Below are 24,873 nucleotides of genomic sequence, written 5' to 3' on the forward strand. Positions count from 1 at the left end.
TCCTGACCTTTATATCGTCTTGTTGATATTTGTCACACGATTGCTTGACGGCCTTGACCGCAATACCACCTCGTATGGAATGGTATTTAATCGATTTATGCCTCTAACTGTAAACACCACTATCACCGCGACTAGAACACGTCTACTCACATCGACAGCTATATGTATACGGGGGTGCTTATTTGTCTTGAAGTTGTAACGGATTCATAATTTTTTAATTTCACTAAATAATCAAAATACTTCAATAGCAAATTAGCCATTATGGAGATGCAATAATTACATTTAATTACATTAAATTACATTAAAACCGTAGGCAAAATATTTTTTAAACTTTCTAGTTGGCCACTATTAGATACCTAGCAATAAATAAGTATGATTCCATATGATAGTATCCAATACTGCTATCAGCATATTTCGGGTCATAATCCTACTAATTAAGAAAATCACGAAATTTAAAAGTTAATGGGCGATGTTAAATCCAGCCATAAAATATTTATGTCCCATTGAAATTATCACCAAATATTCAGTGACCCATTTATAAAGACCAGCTCTTAATTTAGTACGTTGGCAGACTTAGCAAACTTAATTAATGGTGCCTAATACGATAATCAACTTATAATCATCATGTAATCAACTCCCTTGTTCATGTTTAAATTATTTCATTGAGTTGAACACGCGAAGCTAGCACGCATAAGAACGGTACAGTTGGAAATGTGGATTTATCATTTTAATAATTAAATTGACAGCTGTGAATTATTTCAGTGACTAGTGAAGATTTATATATTACCGTACGAGAAGCAAAATGAAAGAAGAAAGTAACTCTTATTTCTACGAATCGACAAACAGCAGTCTGGCAATTCGTCAGCAATGTTAATAGTAATTTTTTCCCTGAATTATTTCAAGAATTTATAATGATGCTAATATAGTCAAACTATGTGGAAAAAAAAATCCTGACGGCCGGACAAAATCATCAATTATTGATTTAGTATACAACAATTATGGATACATGTCAGTAGTCAATAAATAGATCGTAATCGAAAATCTACACTTTCCTATGGTAGCCGCAAGTTGAATGGTGCAATCAATATTTAAAGAATTAAAATAATACACTGTTGATAAGCTTGAATGATGGGACGGGAGCCGGATCAAGAAATCGATTTCCAGACCAAATTCTAGAGTTGATAATAAGTTTCACCCATAGGGCACAATAGGACAGAAATGACCGCGGTGCAAGGCCAAACACCACCTCGGCGGTGAGGAAAGGGTTTTAGTGGGTAAACAGCTTAGCTGGAGTCCCACACAAACCAGAGCGACAGACCACCAGCTCTGGGAGTGCATAAAAGAGCATTTCCTAAAGCTCACCGGAAAAAAAAAAAGTTTCAACCACATATGCTTCTGAACATTTTAGAATGCATTAGTGCTAGAAATATGTACCCAAAAAAAATAATCACAAAAATTTACCATAATGATGATAAACACTGGCGTCTTTTGGAGCCAAACGTTGAGCTCTGCGGAACCACTGTTCTGCTTCCGCCGATCTGCTCACCTAAAATAAATTCAAAAAATTAAATATGGCTTTGAACATGTTTTCACCTTATCTTATCTGTTTATGAATTGCAATAGACAGTTCTTGTTTTGTGTCGAATTTATTTAATTTGTACAAATAAGGCGTTGAACTAGCCAAAGCGGTTCAATTACAATTCGGTTTAATAGAATAGATGCTGTTTAACTGAATAATTTTCTTTCGTTATAGGTCTTAGCTCTGGCCGCTCTGTTTATTTCTTTAATGGACTCAAAAAATATGGTGGGCCTTTTAATGAAATTGCTATCCTTCTCTTTTCATTGCAATCAAAGCGGCACCCAAATGAACTCATCAACCCTTCAGTGTAGATTCAGACAGTAACGCTAAAAAAACTTCAAAAAAACTATAGTAGAAAGACGGCTACAATATTTTTCAAGGTAATCTGCCTAATCTATATTACGTAAATACCTGTTGTTCTGTAATTATTAAAAACTCCGGTAAACATGGAACCATACAAAAAGTGACAATAAAATAGGCAAGTACAGGTAAACGGTAAATTCAACAGGAAGCGTTGAATGACGAAACGTATTTATTCGAAAAGTCAATTATAGTCCTAATATATTGTATATCGTCCTATAATAAAATTGACGTTACTCCCCTGGAGGTGTTGTCTGAGGGAATTTTGAGAGTTATTATGAACAGCACAGTTATTATGAACTGAGATATTTGCATAAAACTAGGTCAGAAGGATGGCAGCAATATTTTTCAAGGTAATTTGCCTAATTAACATTACGTAAACATCTGTTGCTACGCAACTATTAAAAACTCCAAAGGCCATAAAAAATCCAGAAAGTGGCAATAGAATAGGATAGAATTAACTATAAATTCAACAGGACTCGTTAAAAGAGGAACAAACTTTTTCGAAATGTCCGTATGGTCAAAGATAAAAGTTATTAACATTATCACAGTTAGTGCCTTTGTAATAACCTCATTGTGCACTCTTCTCGAGCAGCTTCGCGTTTTCGGTTAATTAACTCCAGCTCAATTTGTACCGGTGTTCAGTAAGCGATTGATTTAACAGTGTCTTTGTGCTCTATTTCTCGTACAAACATGGTAGGAATGTATCCCCTCCACGGTCTTTATTTAGTGCCCGGGAAAGTGTCAGTTGTTTTGCTATGCTGTGATTGCCCCTGGAAAGCTCTGCTGCAATTATGTCCATTACTTGTTCGGGCCAATCTTCCGTATATTCAGCCCTTTATTGGATTTAGTTCTTACAACTTCTGCTATGTTACTGTGGCATTTCCTCAGAACTAATCGCATTTCCGCAAATTCGTAAAAGAAGCTTCAAAGTATGTTACAGTTTAACAAATTATTGTTATTATTGGCAAACGCTGTCCCCCTGTACTATCTTTCGATGACAAAAAACGTCATTGCCGCTTAAGCTTTTTATCAAAAAATTGTGGAAGATACTTTGTTAAACATCGAAAATTTTCGCTATTTGAAGTAAAGATCGTAATTGTTTTTGAATGCTGAATAATTCCAATATGCTACCCATTAAACATGGAACAATTTCAAAATAATGCTTATTAAGAAATCTGAAATTCGATTTCCAATTAATATCTTCTAGAAATTATCGAAACAATTTTTTCAATATTTTTCTCGTACTCTCCAAGTGAGCCCTTATTACCCCTTAAAACGAATTACGCCACTTTTAAATCACCCTGTATAATTAGGTGTTTGATAAATCCATCGAAATTAAATCACCAAATAGTATGAAACTAATACATATTCGCAAACATTCATGATCATAGTTTTGAATATACGCAGGATTTTTTATTTTAGGATATTGGGATTCAGACATTGCACTCGACGTGTTAGGTTTAATATACTCAGTAAATCAGAAAGTCCCTTATTTAAAAAACTAGTATTTTGCAAAAACAAATTTTTGTTACAAGTGTGCTCTAGAGAGAATATTATGAATTAAAAAACATTTTCAGAGAGGCTACACAGTCACAATAGTTGATACACTCGTTAGCTTTAAACTAACCAACAATGATTACAGATCTACACTAAAGGCTCGGTCATATATGTACGTGACATCAAATTCCGTCACAGCTTTGGACATTCGATGTCACGGCACTAGGTGTTCAGTACATCCAACACATTGAGAAGAAGAATTAACTATTCTGAAATTTAGGCAAAAAAACGAGTGTGGATGAGACAGTGGATTTTGCGTAGAAACAAACTTGGTGGCACCAGAAACTCTAATAAGGGGACGTTTTTGTCTCGCCTTATACTCGGCAATTGATTTAATCCTTAGACATGGGTATTATTGGTAATATTCCGAAAATGTAATCAATTCAAAAGGCAACATAATTTAAAACCAACTCAAATGAAACCTTGAAGAAATGTTAAAATGTCACCAAGACATCGGCAGTGTCACGATCACAAACATTTTGATATGTGACACTTATGTCACGACACTCTGACATTGAGACATTCGAGTATTCATATCATTACATTGTTGCGAAATTCACATCACTTTTAGGATAACGTCGATCCGTTTGAAACTGTCATTTTGATTTGATAGACTAATTGCGTAAAGCACTTTACATTTTCAGGAACAATTCAAATAGAAACTGAAATTTCAATAAAATTGGTTATACAAAAATACAAACAACCTGAAGTTGAGTTATTTAAGTTCATTAGCATTTATTTATTCAGCGTCGAAATATATATAAAGAATTCATTAAGCAGAACAATATTAACGGTAATTTAATAAATGTAGGTGCACCAATAAGTATTTATATGATTTTAGAGTTAATTATTTTTATCCCAAATTATTAGCATATAACAAAATAAAACGAGATGGGTACAAAATTGAATCCACATAAATTCTGCTTTATTCCCCTTGTATTAAATACGTAAACTGTAATAAAAACTATTACAAGCGATTTGGATATAACCTGTTTCCAATTTGGGTTCTATCAGTGCATTATTTTGCATAATTGAATAAAACCTAGTTCATGTGTTTTTGACGAGGCTACTTTATGTGTTTTAAATTAGCTCTAAATTAACAATTTAATACTCCGCCATTACAACTGAATATTATTACTAGCATAGCAGTGATGATATATTCAAAACAATATTATTTATTTATCGTTTTTTAGCAAAACATTTTTACATATTCGATTATTGATCCATTATGTAATCAGATAATTGCTTGAATTTGCAGTTGCCAGCAAATATTTATCGAACAATACCAAAGACAGCGCTTACCTTTAAACAATTGCAACAGAAGACTGAGTGACTCTGAACTGTGTATTTTGACTATTCTACATGTTTTTTTGGTGTTGTCCCTACAATTCGTTTTGTTCGAAATTCGTTATTAATTTGATGCCACTGTTATGTGACCATTAATCACTGTGTATTTTTCTCTATTATATTCTTGATTAATGCATTTATATTTGGGTAATATATCGCCAAAGATATAAGCCTTCAAACATAAAGCGAAAATAAAACGACCGAGAATTTCAGAATTTCTCCTGTAATATTTCATGTCAGCCAGAAAATATTTGGGCAACTTGCAGGATTAGAAAATATGAAAATGGCGCATCATTTGTGGCCTACCACAAAAGGACCGAAACATTATTGAGAAAGATCTTTTAGCAGGGTCAATGTTGCAAATGTAGTTTCTAAAATTTTTTTTTAAAAAACTGTGTTTTTGCAAAATTTTATATCAATTATATATGCATCCACCAGCGTCCCAATAAATTAACACTTAAGTAATGGGAATTACCTCATAGATTTGCGTTAAATTTGCAAAAACATTTGCCTTGTTATACCCTTCCTCATTTTCTGATATGAATATTCATGAAGATCCAGGGCAGCATGATGCCGCATGAGCCACGTTCTAAAATGGGGATTTTTGTTGTTTGTTGGCATTAGGGCTTCTTTCATTTTTGTAATTAGGTCTTTACGTTATGCAAACTAGAGTGGGAAAACCCATTAGGTATAATACCGGAAGGTTTAGGTGTCTCTAAAGGTTAAAGCATTTGAAAACGGTAAATTGCTTAAATTGTAAAAGAGCCTTATCTGCTCTGATTCAGATTTTCTCCTCAGTTAATGTGTAGGTGTTAGCTGGCAAATGATAACCAAGTAAACAAAAAAATACCATAAACATTTGTCTCACTTCTATTGATGTTTATACGTAGCCTAATACTTAAGGACTCACATTTTTCGCTAAAAGTTTCCCGTAAGTTATGTGTGCTGGCACATGGTCTGGTTCAGCGTCTAGTGCTGCTCGATACCACTTTTCAGCTTCTTCGTCTCGTTTCATTTTGGCAAGCGTTTCCCCGAGTACATTATATACTTTCTGAAACAATACATATATCTCTTTAACTATTTTCAGACATTAATCGTTTTGCATGGACTGCATCTGACAATTTTAACCTTTTACCTTTTTTTCTAATTTACCAGCAAAAGAACAATCTGTACTTGTAATATTACTGTAAAACCAGTTGCCGCCTCCAGCCATGAACTTAGATGGTCCAGACTCATATTATAATTCAATGCAGAACAGCCAGCAAAAATTAAGATACTCCAATGGAAGAAAAGAAGTGTTTCGGTCAACAGGGGAGACTTAGTTTCATTCATAAATAAAGAGAAACCTGACGTAATATTACGAAACATGATTAAAACAAAATATTAACTTCAGTCTCAAATCTTATAGAATAATATGCCAGGATAGAGGAGACGGATACGCAGGCATCGCAACATGTGTCAAAAACAATAATAACTTCTCAATTGTGAAAAATACAATTAATCTGATTATAAAATAAATTCAATATTTAGTAATCAAAATTAATAACTTGAACATGATAAACGTTTAATCTCTCCGTGCCACTCACTTTGAAAAAGAAAAATTAGAGAAAATATTTGCAGGATTGGAAGGTAATTTCATTCCTATGGGAGAATTAAATGCATTATGTCAATCCTGGAAATAATAATAATAATAATAAGCTCAAATAATAATCATTATGGTTATGATAATGGTTATTATACCATTAATGGTATAATATTAAGAGCATTTTTAGACTCTTAAGTTCCATCTTTGTTGAGTTAGAGTAAGCCGACTACATTTAATAAAAGCACGTCTAATCCATTGAATCTAGCAGTCTGTAATTCCCCTGTTCACTTGTTTTCAACAGTGACCACTATCCGACCATATTTAGCATTAATTTAAAAAACAATAAAAATATCCTTTTTATCCTTCTCATAAGGTTAGAAACTACTGCAACGCTGACAAAACAATAAAAAAAATTATTAACAATAGAATCGATAAATTTATAAGAACAGCAAAACTGCTTGCAAAAGTTGCTGCAAAACCGAAAAACTACATACAAGCCAAACACGACATAACACAATCTAACAGATTCTTCAAACAACAGAAGATAAAGTCTTTTATCGAATATTGTAACTATCTAAATAGAAACTCAATAGTAATGCAAATTTCTAACAAAGTCAATGCTTTTTCAGGCGCGAACACCTCTACAAGACTGATCCCAACTTCTAATCAGTTAATACTGGGTGTCATAAAAAAAATAGAATCAGAAGACATTGACTTGTTACCACTCGACATGCAGGAACAGACTGTTCAACCACAATCTTTTAGCGTTAGTCAACTTAAACTTAGCTAGCAAAATAAAAGAAATTCAGCATCAGATATTGACGAGATAAATTATGAAATGATAAAAAAAACTGCCAGAGAAGCTAAAGCATATCATGCTAAATTTATATAATTATGTATTAACTAAAGGGTACGACCTCCCGGAAGAATGAAAAAAATATAATGTTATATGTATTCCCAAACTTAATAAAGAGCTCAACCTTGTAAAAAACCACAGATCTATAGTTCTGTCTTCTTGCCTGATAAAAGTATGGGAACCAATGCTAAAAAACAGAATTCAAATTGAATTGAAACTAGGGAATAAAAAAAGTTTTTCATGGTTCCAAACAAGCTTCAGAAAAAGCCAATACTCATTGATTCAAAGAAAGCCAATACTCATTCATTCCAGACGATTTAGCCATGTTTACATCAGACATTTTACTGGCCTTTAACAATAACGAATCCTCAATAGCAATATCCTTGAACATCAAAAGCGAATACGATAAAGTGAATTTTAGTATACTTAGAAATAAATTAAATTTATTGAAAATTCCGCACGAAATTAAAGTGGATAATAAGGATAATAGTCTCAAAAAATGAAATTGGTGAACTAATAGCCCCAATTCTAAGTTCCAAAGGAACTTATTATTAACTTATTGCGCACTATTATTTCCCGCGTCGTAACCTATGGCTTAAAACATTTCTAGTTGGAAAAACAAATTTCAGTCGGCTTCATAGTATATATTTATTAATTGACAAAAGAAAGCTCCAGCTCATCAATCGACTGATCAAGCTTTGAATAAAACTTGAACGAGCGAGCTCTCATATTTCAAAACATTTAGCATAAACAAAACATGCTTCTCCACATTGATTAAACATTATAAAAATATAGGCCGAAATTCGTGAATAACCGGTTAACGAGAATAATATGGCTCCAAAACAATAAGACCGTCACTTCGTTATATTCCCCCCCGACCCTTTTAAGAGTTTTTTTAGAAGAGTTAGAGTTTAGAGTTAATTTAGAAACGTTATATATTTTTTTAAATAACAAACAAGTTGCATATATTTCGGACAAAAATAATGAAAATCCCGGTCCTTACCGACTTCATTGTGAGAGTAAAAATGTAGCATTCTATTTTGTATGTCGGTGCCTGTATGATTTATTGTAGTTTGACCTCTTTTGTTTTCCAGTGGCGCTCAGCTTGTCGGAAACCATATTTTGTTTATTCGTGCACTCTGAGAGCTGTTCTTTTGCCAAAATAAAATGTCGTTTGGACCTAATCAAGCTTTGCGTTATGGGTCTGGGAAAAACGACAAAACATCGATGTACTTTGTTTTACAGAAACAGGAACTGTATGCATTCAACCAGGAAATAATTTAAAACTAGCTTGTTTATGGGATCCAAATAACCAGTAGATGCTATTTATATACAAATATAAAGTATTACAGGGTGAAGATAAAGCTCTAGCCAAAACTTAATAAAATGTTTAATTTTCAATAAAAACAAAATGTATAAAAAACAATAGACAACTGTTTTGACTACAACATACTCAGCCGGTTTCGAAGTGGCATCCTTGCGCGTCTCGACAGAGCAGCAAACGCTGCCGAAAATATTCTGCCGCGCCATGCATCTCTTCCGGCGATAATCGGTTCCGGCAATTTCTGACGTAGCGACCGCGTCAGCGGCTCCAAAGTTTTGTGGCGTGTAGCACCGGACCTGGTCTCTAAAATAGACTACACACTGTAGTTCATCGGATTCAGATCTGGCGAGTAGGGTGGTTAAATCCACCGACGAGATGAAATCCGACAAGATGAATGGAAAATAGATCCAGAACCACTGACGCCAGTCCTGAGTCGATATCAACTTGTGGGTCAGAACGGAGTCCTGTTGGAACGTCCAATGCACATCGCCAAATTGCTGCCGGGCCAACGGAAGTATGACGGCTTCAAGGATGTCACCGTAGTAGACTTCCTTTTTGGTTTTGGCCCCCTGTTCCACAAAAAACGAGAGGGTGTTGCCCCTGGCGAATTTTGGCTATGTTCGACGATGGCCGATGTGCCGGGGCAGGGGGCGGACCAGCTGCTATTGTTCTGATGACTGTGACTTGTTCAAGAGTGAACAGTTTTTACTCCGTGAGAAGGATTTTCTCCCACTGAAGAGAGCGTGGCAAAGCAGGAGTCGTTTGCATCGTTCAAGCCGTAAGCCGTACGCGCTTGTTGTCGTCGGTGACGAGCTGAACTTCTTGGAGGTTGTAGCGCTTGACATGGAGATCGTATGGAGCTACTTGACCGACTGATTGCCGTATGAGACCAGTCTCGCCCGCGATTTTTCTCATAGAGACCCTGGAATTTCGCCTGACACATTCTGAGACGAAGTCCCGGCTCTTGATGGTTTTGGCGAAGCGCTTTTTACCATAGCACTTTTAAACCCAATAAATATTCCAGTTTCATTCGATACAATTTGGTTGTCATTTTTTTATTGTCACCCGGTATATAATCCTAACAGTATAATCCTACATCCTGTACGAAATTTAGATAACGTGCCCGTACCAATTAGGGCATCTTACGCACATAGTACATAAAATGTCCAATGAAAAACGCGTCTCTGGTACGTACGTACATACACATATTCATACTGTACGTACATGGTACGGACAGTATGATACGTACATCCAGTGACATATATTGTACGTCTCATTGTACGTCTACCGTACATACATACAGTGTGTCGCACTTAAGATGAAAACACCCTTGTATTTTAGTTATTTTTTTAAGCAAGGTTTTCAGTTTCGGTACAGAGGTAGAATGTTATGAGCTTAATTGTTAGGGGTACTCATTTCTACCTTCAGATAAAAACCTAGCCTACTACGACTTTGCGAATAGGGGCAATTCGCTATATTTTGCAATGCTTTAGAGATGTCGGAAAAAGTTACTTGAAAATTGTCTATTTGAACGGTCAATACCGAGTTTCAACTCAAAAGTCAAATTTTGGCATTCTTTTAAATTTTTACGCAAAGTCCGAATTTATGTATCAACATTTACTAGAGAGCCATGGAGACAAATTAGCCGCATCTAATAATTGTCAATTTGACAGTCAATTGCGTCAGTACGCTGACAAAATGCCTATTGAACATCTCAGTAGTAGCAGACAAGTTGCGGAAGAGTTCAATATGAAACATCCACAGAGAAATCCTATTAGACATATAACTGCAGCAGGGGTAAATTTGCGTTTCACTAAAACTGGAAGTGTGTTGAATAGTCCGCTTCACGCGCAACTTCAGAATCGAACACATAATGATGATTCCATTATAGCTTCAGTTCGTGCCAATCCTCAAATGAGTTTACGTCTGAGGGCTGTTGAATTAAATGTAAATAAAAACAAAATTAGAAGATGCGTGGCTCGTCATAAAATAAAGCCGTTCAAACCAAAATTTCTGCACACGTTGAGAGTAGGTGATGACTTGAAACGCTTAGAATATTGGTTGTGGGCCCAAGGAAATTTTTTAAAATATAGAACTTTTCTATAAAAAATAATGTTTACGGATGAGGCTACGTTCACTAAAAATGGGATATATTCTCAAAACTGCATATACTGGTCTACAGAAAATCCGCATTGGGTTACTAACTGCAAAAGCCAATGTTTACAAAAAGTTAATGTGTGGTGCGTAATTTTAGATGCCAGAATAATTGGTCCGTTTTTCTTCTACACTACCTTAAATGCTGAGCGATTGCTTAATTTTTTTAATAACGAATTATGTAATATTATCGAGGATCTGCCTATCAACGTGCGACAAGAAATGCTTTTCCAACCAGACGGTAATTCATAGCACCCAATTTTCAAAAAACGCCAAAATTTGACTTTTGACTTGAAACTTGGTATTTACCGTTAAAATAACATTCTCAGCAACTTTTCCTAGTAACTTTTGCCGAGATCTCTAACATATCGCAAAATATGGCGAATTGCCCCTATTCGCAAAGTCGTAGTAAGCTGGATTTTCATCTGAAGTTAGAAATGGGTACCCTAATCAATTAAGCCGAATTATTATTAAGCAAAATTAATGACGTTCTACCTCTGTACTGAAACTGAAAACCCTGCTTACAAAAATAAATAAAATACAGGGGTGTTTCCATCTTAAGTGCGACACACTGTATATACCGTGTACTTTTTTATGTTGAATCACTTAAATATGTATATCGAAAACAACTGATCCTAACATTTCTTTATTTGAATTCCTTTTTTTTCATATATTTAAATATTTTACGATAAAAAAAAGCACCCGGTATAATACGTAATCATAATTGCTTGCTTAATGAGTACTAAATAAGTATGACACGATTTTAGTTTTTACATTATTTATTTATCGCATATCAATGTCGTACACGCTCAGGGTGTTTCGGCGGGAAATCTACGCTGTGAGCGGGCGATTTTCTCATAAAACATATAATTGTTGGATTTCATTATCCAGTCGAGTCATGGGCAACTTGAACACGATTTGCAGATGATTTTTCAATGGTCTTAATAACATTCTCAATATTTCTAGACGCTCTTTTATAGTGGTTACTAACTCTGCTACTCATTCTGATTAATACCAAAATATGGCAGTACTTACTCTGAAAGAAAAGTTGAAAATGAGCTGGAGCTGAGTGAAAACGTTTTTGCCGGACACGTTTGCGTTACATGATGCTCTTATTTCTTATTGTTATTGTTGCCAGTTCGATTTTTATTCGTTCATAGCAATTTAAAGTTTATTTATTAGAATTACTATATTAGATATTACTTTTATTCTGTAAATTTTTATTTAAAAAGAAGGATAATTTAGTCGCTCAAAGATCTTATTTTAATAAGTTTTAATACATCATTTAAGACATAAATTCGTGCGTCAATATTTTCATGTTGCTCCATTTCGGTAATAATACGCTCTTTAATTACTTGTACACGTGGATATGACTCCCGTGACAACAACGTGTTACTGGTATTCTACGTATAAAATAGGTGTCAGAGCAGTATATCGTCGAGTCCTAAGAACCCTCGACTGTGCACGTTTGCTTTGTGAGTTGCAGATTATGACCGCAAGATCGAAGGCCCTGGGTTAAAAAAGCTTAAGTGAAAAATATACTTGCCACATTTCATGTATTCCTTCTATAAAGTTTTTTTGTAGGCCACTCTAAATAGTGTTTTATTAATCGTATTATTTCTGTTATAATTTGTTTCCAAAATATCGCTCTTTTCAGTTCGAATAACATTTCGGCATCAGTTATATTCGGATAAACACAGTATTGTCCAAACCTTTTTAATAGTAGGTGTTAAGAATAATAGCATTAAAAAATAAAGTGATTAATTCATTAAATTTTACGACGTGACTTTGTTTATGCTGCAATTAAGCTCGAAGTTAAGGATTACTGTGTGATGGAGTCCATTTATATTTAATATAAGTCAATAATGATAGTGAGTTTTACAAATAAGTTCGCACAAATTAACTTTATAAAAGAAGTATTTCCAGAGATTCTAAATAATTCTTTGCATGAGATTTTCACACAATTTACAACTCCAAATTAAAATCAAATCCTGGGTTCTTCAGTCATTTATTGTCTATTTATCAATTAAAAAAACGTTTCGGTGTTTTCTACCATCATCAGTTTCACTAAAATAACAGGTAGTAAAAAAAAATATAAATGTTTTCATTAATCTAAAAAACAATCACAGTTTGTCAAGTTAAATTAATGAAAACATTTATATTTTTTTTTACTACCTGTTATTTTAGTGAAACTGATGATGGTGGAAAACACCGAAACGTTTTTTTAATTGATAAATAGACAATAAATGACTGAAGAACCCAGGATTTGATTTTAATTTGGAATTGAAACACAGTCAGGAAAGTACGTACAATGAACAATTTACAACATTTAACACCGATTAAAATTTATCATTAGGTTCCTTTGGAAGTACTCACAACGTTATGTTTTTATTACGCACGCTGGAAGCGTTAGTATTGGGCGTAAATTAAAACAGTACAATTCTGAAAAATTATTTGTTTCCAGGTAGAGTTGAAAACAATTTTGATACCTTTCAACAAAAATACAAGGTGGTTTCACAAAAATGTATTTGTCTTGATAGTTTTAGATCTGAAGAAAAAATCATATCGAATGAAGTTAAGTTTCATTTCAATTAATTAGTTAAGATACTCTCTTTTGTAAGTTTTTTCTTTTCTAAAATGACGATTTTACAATATAGTAATTTACATGAATATGGAGGAAATTCTGGGCTAAACTTGCAACCTTGTATTGGAGCAAGTTCATGTAAATGCATTAGGTTAAAAACCAGGTCTGTTATAAGAATGAAACTGTTTATTTAATCCAATGAAACCGCCTCATTTCCCCCGAATCCAATTTGCACTTAATTTCGATTCAATTGCTTCTCCATTCGCCGCTCTCCGAAGCTATCTCTGTCGGTCGGATCGAAAAATTTAGTTTGAGTTAACAGTGTTTGCGATTTTATTGCAATCACTATCGTCAATTTTATGCAAATATTTTGATGGGGCGATATTTGGATTTCAAATGGCAAATCCATTTGAAATTGTAAATTGAGTTTGATATCACCAGCTCCCGAACCTGTTTGCATGCAAGTTAAACTATATCTTCAAATCGAAATGTGGTTCTCAAATATACTGTAAGGATACATGTTAAATTGGCAAAGGCTCGTAGGTTCAGAATCAGTATAGTGTTGCCACATAAATTAGGTTTATTTTCGCTTAAGATTGCCGGCTGTCCTTTTCGTGTCTTTTATGAATTAAATTTTGCTGCATCTAACACTTTTTCCAAAGGACTCCGTTGTTGTAGATTTATCGCCAGTAATTTAGTTGTATACGTCAAGCTTGTGTGTTGTATGGGCAGAGAACGACGTACACTGAGAGAGTCATACGATTGAATAATTTAATTGTACACGACAATCACCAAAGTTCTCTCTAACTTAGATTACAGTGACTCTAAAAGAGGATATACTTCCACACCACACTTAAAGTTCCAAAGTCAAAATATCGTTAATTACTTTATCAGTTGTTGAAAGAAATGTAAGATGGAACATCGTGGGCTACATGCAAGATCGTGGACCATTTACTAACTTCACATTTATGCTCAATTAAAACTTTTTAAAAATTGGATTAGTTTCCCTTTTTCGTATTTGTTCTGAAGTGCCATCTTTTGCCGTGACAGCTAACTGGACGCAACTAAGCCACAAAATATTGAACTTAACTACTATATTATGCAAAAGGATTGCCTTCATAGAAAATGGTTTACTACAAATCAATTTACTAAATCATAACGATGCTGATAAGCTTCTTAAAAAAACACTTTGGCTCTAATTGGAGATACCTGGCGAACTTAAAGTTTATAAAGCTATTATCTTCAAGCAGATTCTCTAGCCAGACCATTCAGACCAGCGCAGAAAGCAAGAGAAAATAAGTTGCCAGCAGTTGAAGAAACTGAAGAAGCAACTTGCGAATTAATTGAAGAACTTCCTTCTGTACTAGTATAGAACGATTGATAGTGTTTTTAATTATATCATCTAATTTTAATTTGAATATGATATTATTTTGCATGTGCAACTTTTCCAAACTAGTAGGTGTTAATTTCACAGCATTTTTTTTTAAAGAGTTTCGTTGTCAAAAGGGGCTATATCCCACTATTAGTAACAAAGACGGCATTCTCCATCCAATTCTCGATTGTTTTGCAAAAGCGATAAATAATTTAGCCATAGTTACTTCATACGAATAATTCCCCTTAGTTTACCATTTTCTTTTAATAAAAACTACGTTTGTTTTGATATTAGCTATAACAGAAACATAGCATTCTTTTACGCGTTACTCAAAAGTGATGCCTGTGGACGTTGTTGCTGTTGATACCAGGTCCCTCAGTTGTCATTTATGTAAATATTTACAAAACATTTTAATGATCGTCTTTATGTGTCGCCAGCCGTACGTAAATGGGTTACAACTCGAATTATGGGCCATCTTTACCTACGACCGTCATAACTTACTAAAACTTGTACCATTTAAATGTCAGTTTTGACAGGGATTAAGAAGTTGACAGCAGCCTAGAATTACAAATTAATACGTCATACGTTTATAATACTAGCTTTCGATACAAGGGCGAAAAGTGTCGTTTTTCGACGACACGGCGCTTGGCGCTGTCAATCCGCAGGAGTTCGAAAAACGGATTTTCGCCCTCTTATCGAAAAACATTTTTTATTCGAATGAAACATATAACACGAATCATAAGTTACAATAAATAAAAATTGCCAAAAATAAAAGACGTCAATTTCATACTTTAAATTTGATGTTAATGCCATTTTTGAAATTGTCACGTGTTAACGTTTGTAATTTTTTTAGAGCGTGTCTTTTTCAGCATATACAAGTGAAACAATGAGTGCTGCTTTCACGGTGTGACGGTATGGTGTTTGTATATTTTGCATACAATTTGCGATATTTAAAAAAAATTGTGCTTTGCTTCTCGCAACATTGACGAAGAAAAATATACTATTTGAACGACTTTGAGACTGAACTTGTAACAAAGTTATAATTTCGAAATTGTCAGTAAACTTTAAATTATAATCAATAGTTGTCGATAAACGAAAGTAAATGAAAATAGTTAAAAAAATATAACAACAGTGACAGGTTCAATTTATCACATTTACTTTTGCGCACATTTGCGTAAAAGTCCGTGCATTAAAGTAAAACAAACAACAAAAAAAAAAAAAACAGCAAAGAAAAGTGCTTCTTTATGATCATCGCTTCCGATCGAAAAATGGCACTTTTAGAGTCATTCGAATAAAAACAAATGTTCAATATCAGGTTCAATTTTCTGAAACGTTTTAATGTTGTTTGCAGACAAAACCTTGGACTTCTTGCTTTTAAAACAATCAGACTCAGACATCAGACTTTTCAGTAGGATAAGTATTTTACAATAAGTTACATATACCATTGTTTCGAAAAATCTTTAGAGTTTCTAAACAAAGCACCCAAATAATTACGTTTTGCCAGAAACATTCAGCCCTTATTGGACTTTCTTACTTAACGTAAATTTAAACCAATAACCAGAGCGTTGTAGTATTTGAATTAAATCGAAATACACTTGAAGATCTTTCTACTAGCAGCACGGTGTAGTGTAATTACTGTCACTGGTTGTGCGGCCCTTGTATTCTACTAAACTTTGCTAATGAGATCCCCAGAGTAATAGATTTCAACACTGCACACATTAAATTAGGCATGTTCCGCCGAATTCAAATAAATACTGAAATGTTACAATAGAGCTGAAATACGTATGCAAGCCAGCGACATATTATTACGGTTCCCGGTGTAAATACAATAGAAAATAGACATTCGATAGCTAGTGTTTATGTTCTGTGTGAGTTGAAGTTTAGCTATACGGACTGAAACAAGGCGCTCACTCTACATCTGAATCAAATGCAAACATTGGAACTTCTAAAAGTTTCACAATAACAGCACTGCGCCATTATGATGTTAACACTAAATTCTGTCCCTTCTGTTAGCGCGCCCAAAACTTCACTAATTAGATCCCTGGGGTATTTCTTTTCTGGTAGCTTTAGTGTACACTAAATATCGATTTAACAATGGTTTCTATGAACGTAAATTTTATTTTTTCCGTTATTAATGGCGGTTTTCAAGGATACTTTGCTTTTGGATTTAAAGAAGCCTTTCTAAAGAACAATGCTATACGCACTACAAAACTTCAAATAAGGCGTGCTTTACTTTCAATATTAGTAACACTTTAAAACTCACAAGCCATTTTAGCTTACGGGTATTTCTCTTTTACCAGCCTGTCGTAGTATGTTGTATGAAGTCAGACTACACTAAAATTAAATTAAGGACTTTAAAATCAATATTTAGAAGGTCTTCCTGCGCACATTACGTGTATCACACGACGAACCGACTTTTTAAAAAAGGTTTATTTCTTCACTACAACTAGTTAGTTCAGAATTCAGAGCATGAATGAATATAATAATTCTTGAACTTATAAATGTAAACTTGTGTCAGAGTCTTTTGTCAGCAGTTCTCACGTTCAGGTGTGAATTGCTGGACCTTGATGACTTCCACCGGATGATGGCTGCTGCGTCAGCGGTTCCCATGCAGTAACGGCGGATAATACATATGTAACTCCTCCCCTCTTAAGCGGCAAACATAACGGATGGTGTTTGACGTTCGGCTGTGTGGGGTTGAATGGGTTGGCTTCTTCTGGAACACTTCATGTAAAGTTGGGATTTTCTTGTTACTTTAATTATGAACAGAACGGTGATTGCTAATAGAATGCAAATTGTTAGTGCATTGAATACTGAAAACTGGTCATTTATCTTTTTGGTCCCTTCGAGTGGAAGAAGGCTGGTTACAATGTCTTTCACTTTATAGATATTTTGAAAGTCGATTCTTGTGACATTGATGGCTTCGTAGAGTGGTGACTTATGTATTTGGCCCATTTCAATTTTTGGTAGGATAAATGGTTTTCCCTGTCTGAGCTGGATATTGTTGGAGAACTTCAAATTTTCGATCGTAACTTCGCACTGCTTGGGAAGTTTAATGAGGGTGGCTTCAGAAATCTTCAGATATTGATTGACTACACATCGGGATAGTACATGGGTAGTGTTTGAAGGCATGACGATCACTGTCTTGGGTAATTTGCTCAATCAGGCTGTTTTCCAGGAATACTTTGTTGATTTTACAGCTGTTAGCGGGTGAGTTTTCTAGGATTTCCAGCGTACAAGCGTAATTTCGGTTGAAAGATTTATGGCAATAGAAGATTCTCTCGGTTTCTGGACAAATGCGGTCTTCAAACTGGAAATGGTTATCAACTCGTGCCACATAAGGATATTTCGGAATTATAATGCTTTGATTCTGGATGACCGGATAAAGGTGGTGGAAAGAGAGTCTTTCAGGCCTCAGAATCCGGATGTGAATTGCAAAAATAATTTTATTTTCTGAAAAGGTAACTTGTACTCCAAAGAATTCATAACAAGATATATTTTCCAAGTCTGGTATACTACTGTCACCATATATCGATTTTGTGTGTTCGATTAATTGATGAACTTCTGAAGCAGATATGATTGAGTTGTGCAAAGCATTTAACTTGGCAAAGGAAATAGCATCTTCCAAATTGTCGACATATGTTATTAAATTTTGACAATCTAAATTGAGTTGGAATAATATACTTTGCAAATTCAAATATTTTTGAAAAGAGTCGATAATCCCGTTGATTGATGCTCCCAGTCGTTCAATGCTGTGTTCAAGTTTAACCTGATTACTGGAAATGGTGGTCATAACTTTATTAAAATTAGAAATTAAATTTTTTGACAGTGAAATTTGGTTATTGCCGAAATTTATGTGTCGAATAACATTTTCTTGATTTGCTTGTAGTTCTTGTATTGCATCATCGTACCTTTTGCCATCATGGTTATCTAGGGTACCGAATAGCCAATTACTTGCTTGACCTATAATGTTTATGAAACCACGCCTATTTCTTGAATGGGGGTGTACGTTTTCCAATTTATTTTGGGTGATATTTATTCTCTTTAGGAATATGTTTTCGTAATTGATTATACAGTATATTAATGTTAAAGATTTGTTCATTAAGTAGGTTGAGCTCTATATAATGGAGAAAGGTGTGTTTGCTATAAATTAGTCAAGCTTTTCGGAGTTCTATAGGGAGTAAAGTGCTTTTTATAATGGAAAGCTGAATGTCCTCAGTATGGGTCAGCTGAAGTACTAGGAATATCCATATTAGTTTGAAGAGCAGTGTTTCCGTTCGACGGCCCATTTCCATCCTGAAAAGGTAATTGGTTTGTAGCCTTTGGATTTCTAGCCAAATTTTTGTGGTAGGTTCCTGCGTCAGTTTTAATTTTAATAGAGGATTGTTTGTGTACGGCGGCTGTTTTGAATTTAGGCATTGCTTTATTTCGAAATTTTGTTCGTATATAAGCGGGTTGGTTTAATGGAAAATCTTTGGAATCTTCACGGTTTGTATTGACTTCATTTATGATTTCTTCTTTGGTTTTATGATTTTCTTCCGCGATTTTATTATAAATTCTTTTGCAAGACTCTTTGTGCTTTTGAATATATTCTGATATTATATATTGATAGTTCAGATCGAAAGCGTTCGGGTTATTAATGTGTCGTTTAATGATTTCGAAAGGTGTGAACTTTGTCACACTATGTATGGAGTTGTTATATCCTAATAGTGCACGTTTAATCAATTGCTCCGGTGTGTACCGTTTATTTTCTTATTTAAGACAACGATAGTGTTCGATCAATGTAGAGTGAAATCTCTCGACTGGTGAATTATAATTACTGTTTGATGATTACTGAAAGATGAGCTGATTTTTGTAAATGTTTAAAGGTTTTTCTATTATTGGCAGATTAAAAATTGTCCAAGTCAGTATCCGTATCAGAGTCTTTGGGTTGGCCTGGAAGATTTGGTCGCAATGAATTTCTTTCAGAATTTGGGGGCCTTATTTGTAGTTCAGATATTAGGTTTAATTTGTTCGCTGATGTTATAGGATAGAGTATTTCATTTAGTGTATCTTGATCTACGGGAGGTAAATTTTCCGGGTGGTTTAGGTATTCTTCATTTATTTGATCACTATCACCGGCATTGTTACATATTGATTTAGTTTCCAGAGCGTTTATATTCGTAACGGGGTTTCGCGATAGGGCATCAGCTGCTTGGCTAGATCTTCTGTTTCTGTACTTAACTTTGTAGTCCTGAGCTAAATATGATTATATTATCCATGTATACCATACATATTTTATTTTGCAGGTCCTTCAACACTTCGTCCATAACTCGCTGAAATGTCGAGGGTGCGTTCTTTAACCCGCATGGTATGCGCAAGTACTCGTACTGACCATTCTTGACAGTGAAAGCAGTTTTTCCAATAGAATTCTTGGCAATTTCTATTTGATATAAACCACTTGCGAGATCTAGGCTGGAAAAATATTGTGCTCTGCCTAATTTGTCCAGAATATCATTGATGTAGGGAATTGGCCAAGGGCTATCGATTGTTTTCTGATTAATGTTGCGATAATCCTCTACAATCCTCCATTTTTGTTTGTTGGATGCATCAGGCTTTTTTTCGACAATCCAAATTGGTAAACTCCATGGGCTAGTTAAAGTACGAATTATACCATTCTCTAAGATTTCGTTTATTTGACGTTTCACTTTGTTTTTATGGACGTAAGAATACCTATAGGATTTGCTATGGAACGGAATTTCAGCCGTCGTTTTTATTTCGTGTTTCAATTTTGATGTAAAAGTTAGTTTATCACCTGGTTTAAAGAAGACATCGGAAAATTTGTTGCATAATTTATTAATGGCTACTTTCTCCTCTTTGTTTATATGATCTGTTCTAATTAAGTTTTCGATCTTAAGGTTTGAATTTTGAGAATCGAGTGATATGAATTTGTTACTTGAATTTTTAACAGTGTCAAAAGAATACGTTTCATAAACCGTGTGCTTAAATGCTTCTACAGGTAAAGGTCGTGTAAGTGTTACAAAAATTGCTTTATTCGTATGGTTTTCGATTTCAATGAGAGAAAATCCATTCTCAGCACGAGATAACACTTGTGGAACAATTAGTTCGTTAATCTCTGCGGCCTTTACAAGGATGTCGCCGTCAAAAATGCCAACCGGCACATTCTTTATCAACTTCTCTTGAGCATTGACTGAGAATAAAAATGTTATATCTGTGGGTTTGCGTTACTTGAACGGTATTTCTATGTAGTTTCCTATTAATTTTAGCTGTATTAGGTCTATATTTAAGTTCATGCTAATTAAATCGGTAAGTCCAATGACACCGTTGAAATAGTCATGGAAATCGAAAATAATAAAATTTATTTGATGATGTATGCCAAATTCTAAGAACATTGGTATTATGGCTTGAAATTGTGTTGTTTGACTACCTAAGGCAGTTTTTATGGTATTTGATGAATTATAAATGCAATCAGGAAAATAATGTTCAGCGATGGCTGGATTTTAAATTGAGCGGCTGCTTCCCGTATATAGTGCTTCGGAAATAAAGCTTGGCTTTTGGTTGACCAATGGGTCTGGACCCATTGGTCGGATTTTGATAAAAAGATCTCATTGTTTGAACGCTAGAGTTACGAAAAATACCAGACATTGTGGTTGGTTTTGGTAGTTGATTCGTTGGAATTTGATTTGGTTTGAAGGCGTTCTGGGGTTTGCCAAATACTTCTTTATTTGCTGGGTATCTTCTAGGGGGTATCATTTGGTTTGAATATTTATAGGTTGGCTGGGCCATTTGAATCTTTCTTGATGATTAGGAATACTGTTGAATTGTGGTTTTGAAAATTGGGGGTTTGCAAATTGAGGCAGGTTTTGTTGTATTTGGTTATAAGAAAAATTGTTGTTGTGACGGAAGTTATTTGGTTTTGCATGCAAGAAGTCATTGCCTTTAAAACATTTTTGTTCATTTAATCCTCCATACAGTTTTTCAAAGTTTTCGAATTGATTTACGTATGCCATTGCGTCTTCTACACTACTGGGGTTTTTCAAATGCATGTTATTTTTTTAAATTCCCGTACATCCTGCAACGAATGTATTTAAAGCAGTTTTATCAAAGTGTTTAATCTGATAGAGTTTTTATTCTGGCCGTAAGGTACCGTCATTGCAAATGCGTTGAGCGATATTACTTCTCAGCAACTGAAGTCTGCTGCCGAAATTTAGTAAATGTTCTCCTTTGGAAGGACTCGTTCTAGTTAATTCCTGTATTAGGCAATCTAAATCTCTGCGATTAGCAATGCATTGAATTAACGCGTTTTTTAGACTATTCCAATCATTTAACTCAGTTCTATTACCTACCAGAATTTCTGCTTTGTCAATTAATTTTCCATGAACTGATTCAAAAATTAACTTGTTTGAAAAGCGATTCAAATTTCTCTAAAAATCTATTTAAAGATTTGATATTACCATCAAAGGGTTTGATGAGGTTTCATCGAGATTTGAACATATCCCAGTTCATTTTAATTTGATTATTTCTATCTTGATTCATGGAAGAAGCTACTGTTTTCTTCTGTACTGATAAGTTTTGAAGTTTATTCACCAATTCTTCAAGTGACTCGTTATTACTAATCATTCAAAAAAAATGTAGCAAAATAAATCAAAATGGTCAAATTCAATTAAAAAAATATTGATCAATGATAAAAATCAAGTTTCCTATACTAATTACGTATAATACGTTGAAATGTATTAATATCCCTATCCAAGCCTTAAACGGAGGTTTTCAAGGGGCGAAAGGAAGTGGCACTTACAGTTTAATCTTCTGTAGTCTCCAGGCATCTTCTTCTGATTCTGCTCTTGGCCTCTGCTGTCGTCGTCCGAAGTTGTGGATTGTACTTAAGAGTAGAAACCCACGTAGTTTTTTCCCGCACGATTCGGATAACTACGGCACAATCCTACCGACTGCGCCAATTACGTGTATCAAACGACGAACAGACTTTTTAGAAAAGGTTTATTTCTTCACTACAACTAGTTAGTTCAGAATTCAGAGCAAAAATGAATATAATTCGGGTTGAACTTAAAAATGTAAACTTGTGTTAGAGTCTTTTGTCAGCAGTTCTCACGTTCAGGTGTGAACTGCCGGACCTTGATGACTTCCTGCGGATGATGGCTGCTGTGTCAGCGATTCCCACGCAGTATCGGGGAATACTACATATGTAACTCGCATTCCAAGCAACATGTAAGTCCATTTGTGTTTCGATTTTTTATGCAGGTTTTGCAATGCAAAATAATTGTTGTATTAAAATCTCAGCTAATAAAAATTAAATTCATTACTCAGTTAACTATCTTTGGCAATTAGCTTTGCATTAACTATGCAAATTTATTTTAAATTTTCGAACGTTTCATATAACTGATATTTGATCACTATTTAAAATAATTAAAATTAATAACAGATGGTTAAACAAATAATGCGTCTCTCAAAAAAGTAATTAACTGGTCATTTCTGCACCTTCTCCTGTTTCAAAGAGTGCCACAGAAAATTCTTAGTGAAACTTTCTAACAACAGCACTTTTTGTCAGCAGTTTGACAAAAGTACCAGTATTCACTGTTTCAAATTATGTAAGCACCATTTACCTTTTCCATTAAAGGCACTTTCTATTTTGCTCTCATTATGGCTCAAATTTCATGGAAATGAGACAAACATATTTGAACACTGGTCGCAGGTACCTCGCCACTTCTAAGGAAAACCTGACTGGCTCGACAACCCGCCCGCGTGCGTGTAGTTCAATTAAGTCTTTACCACTGCCGGGCGGCTTCGGGCGCCCTCAGTGAGTGTATGCTAAAGACATCATCAGAGGTCGCTCTAATTCAAGAACCATAKGTTTATAAGGGGAGAATTGGAGGATTGGGGAACTTCAGAGGACAAATAGTCTACTGCCAATCTGAAGAAAACCCACGTACATGTATTCTCATAAGGAATACAGTTAGAGCTATACCGTTATGGGAACACTGTAGTAGGGACCTTACTTGTATAAAAATAAGACTTAAATCGAAGGGCGGCGATCGAACATTAGTTTTGGCATCTGCATACCTGCCACACGACCAAATAGGACAACCGCCTCCAAGTCATCGCTTTCACTAGGAAGAGAGATCTTAGAGCCCTAAGACAAATGTCTATATATGGGAACAATATATACTTGTCTGACACTGTCAAATATCTTGGGGAAACCCTGGATAAGAAGTTGTTTAAAGAACATGTGGAACAGAAAACAAACAAGGCGATCAGGGCTTTATGAACCTGCAAACGCACTTTTGGAAAAACATGGGGAATTTCACGGAAGATGGTGCACTGGACGTACGTCACCATTGTGAAACCCATAGTCACATATTCCGCCGTCATATGGTGGCATAGAACCAAAATCAGCACATATCGACAGTCCTTGAACAAAGTTCAGAGGGTGGCGTGTCTGGGAATAACTGGAGCAATGTCAACGACGCCGACGGCCGCTATGGAGACACTCCTGGGGCTGGAGCCGTTGCATTTATCCATTGAAGCTGAGGCCCTAAGAAGCGCTTACCGGATCGCGTGACGATGTCCTCAGGAAAGCGACTGATTTGGGACACAGTGCGATCTTCAGAAAATTGAAGACAGTCGAACCCATGAGATCAAAAGCTGATCGAATCAAAACTCTAAGCTTCTCGGTACCTTTTAGAACATATGTCCAAAATAAGGGGCAAGATGCTGGAGAGACTCCATCAGCCATCACAGGGGATTCCATATGGTACACGGAGGGCATAAAAACAGCGTCGGGCACAGGCGCTGGTATAGTCGAAAGAGGAAGAACTGGTGAAAGGATCACCTTAAACCTGGGTACAACTACGACAGCTTTCCAAGCAAACATCCTAGCAATAACGAATTGCGCCCGGAAAATGAAGGAAAGAGCCTACACACGTAAGCACATTACCATCGTAACCGGAGATTAAGCCACAATAAACGCATTAGAATCGTACACAATCAGGTCACAATGTGTGCTAGATTGTGTAAAAGAACTTACAACCCTGGTCGGGAGGTCAAACAGAGTAAAACTCACTTGGGCAACTGGTACGAACAGGAACAAAGAAAACGAGATTGCTGCGGAACTTGCTAAGGCAGGGACCGAGAAACCAC

General features: G+C 35.1%; 1 protein-coding gene across 1 annotated transcript in view; it reads right to left on the reverse strand.

The window, feature by feature from the left end:
• Positions 1-24,873, reverse strand: part of LOC109545939 (protein O-mannosyl-transferase TMTC2) — a 365,218-nt gene that overhangs the window by 58,768 nt on the left and 281,577 nt on the right. Inside the window, exons 9-10 of the mRNA XM_048661437.1 lie at positions 5,757-5,897; positions 1,462-1,546 (exon numbers count right to left, since the gene is read on the reverse strand). Coding sequence (XP_048517394.1) covers positions 1,462-1,546; positions 5,757-5,897 — 226 coding nt within the window. The remainder of the gene's footprint in view (positions 1-1,461; positions 1,547-5,756; positions 5,898-24,873) is intronic.

The sequence above is a fragment of the Dendroctonus ponderosae genome, unplaced genomic scaffold (assembly GCF_020466585.1).
Source record: "Dendroctonus ponderosae isolate FM_Combo_2020 unplaced genomic scaffold, Dpon_F_20191213v2 Dpon_F_20191213_1, whole genome shotgun sequence".
Lineage (NCBI taxonomy): Eukaryota > Metazoa > Arthropoda > Insecta > Coleoptera > Curculionidae > Dendroctonus > Dendroctonus ponderosae.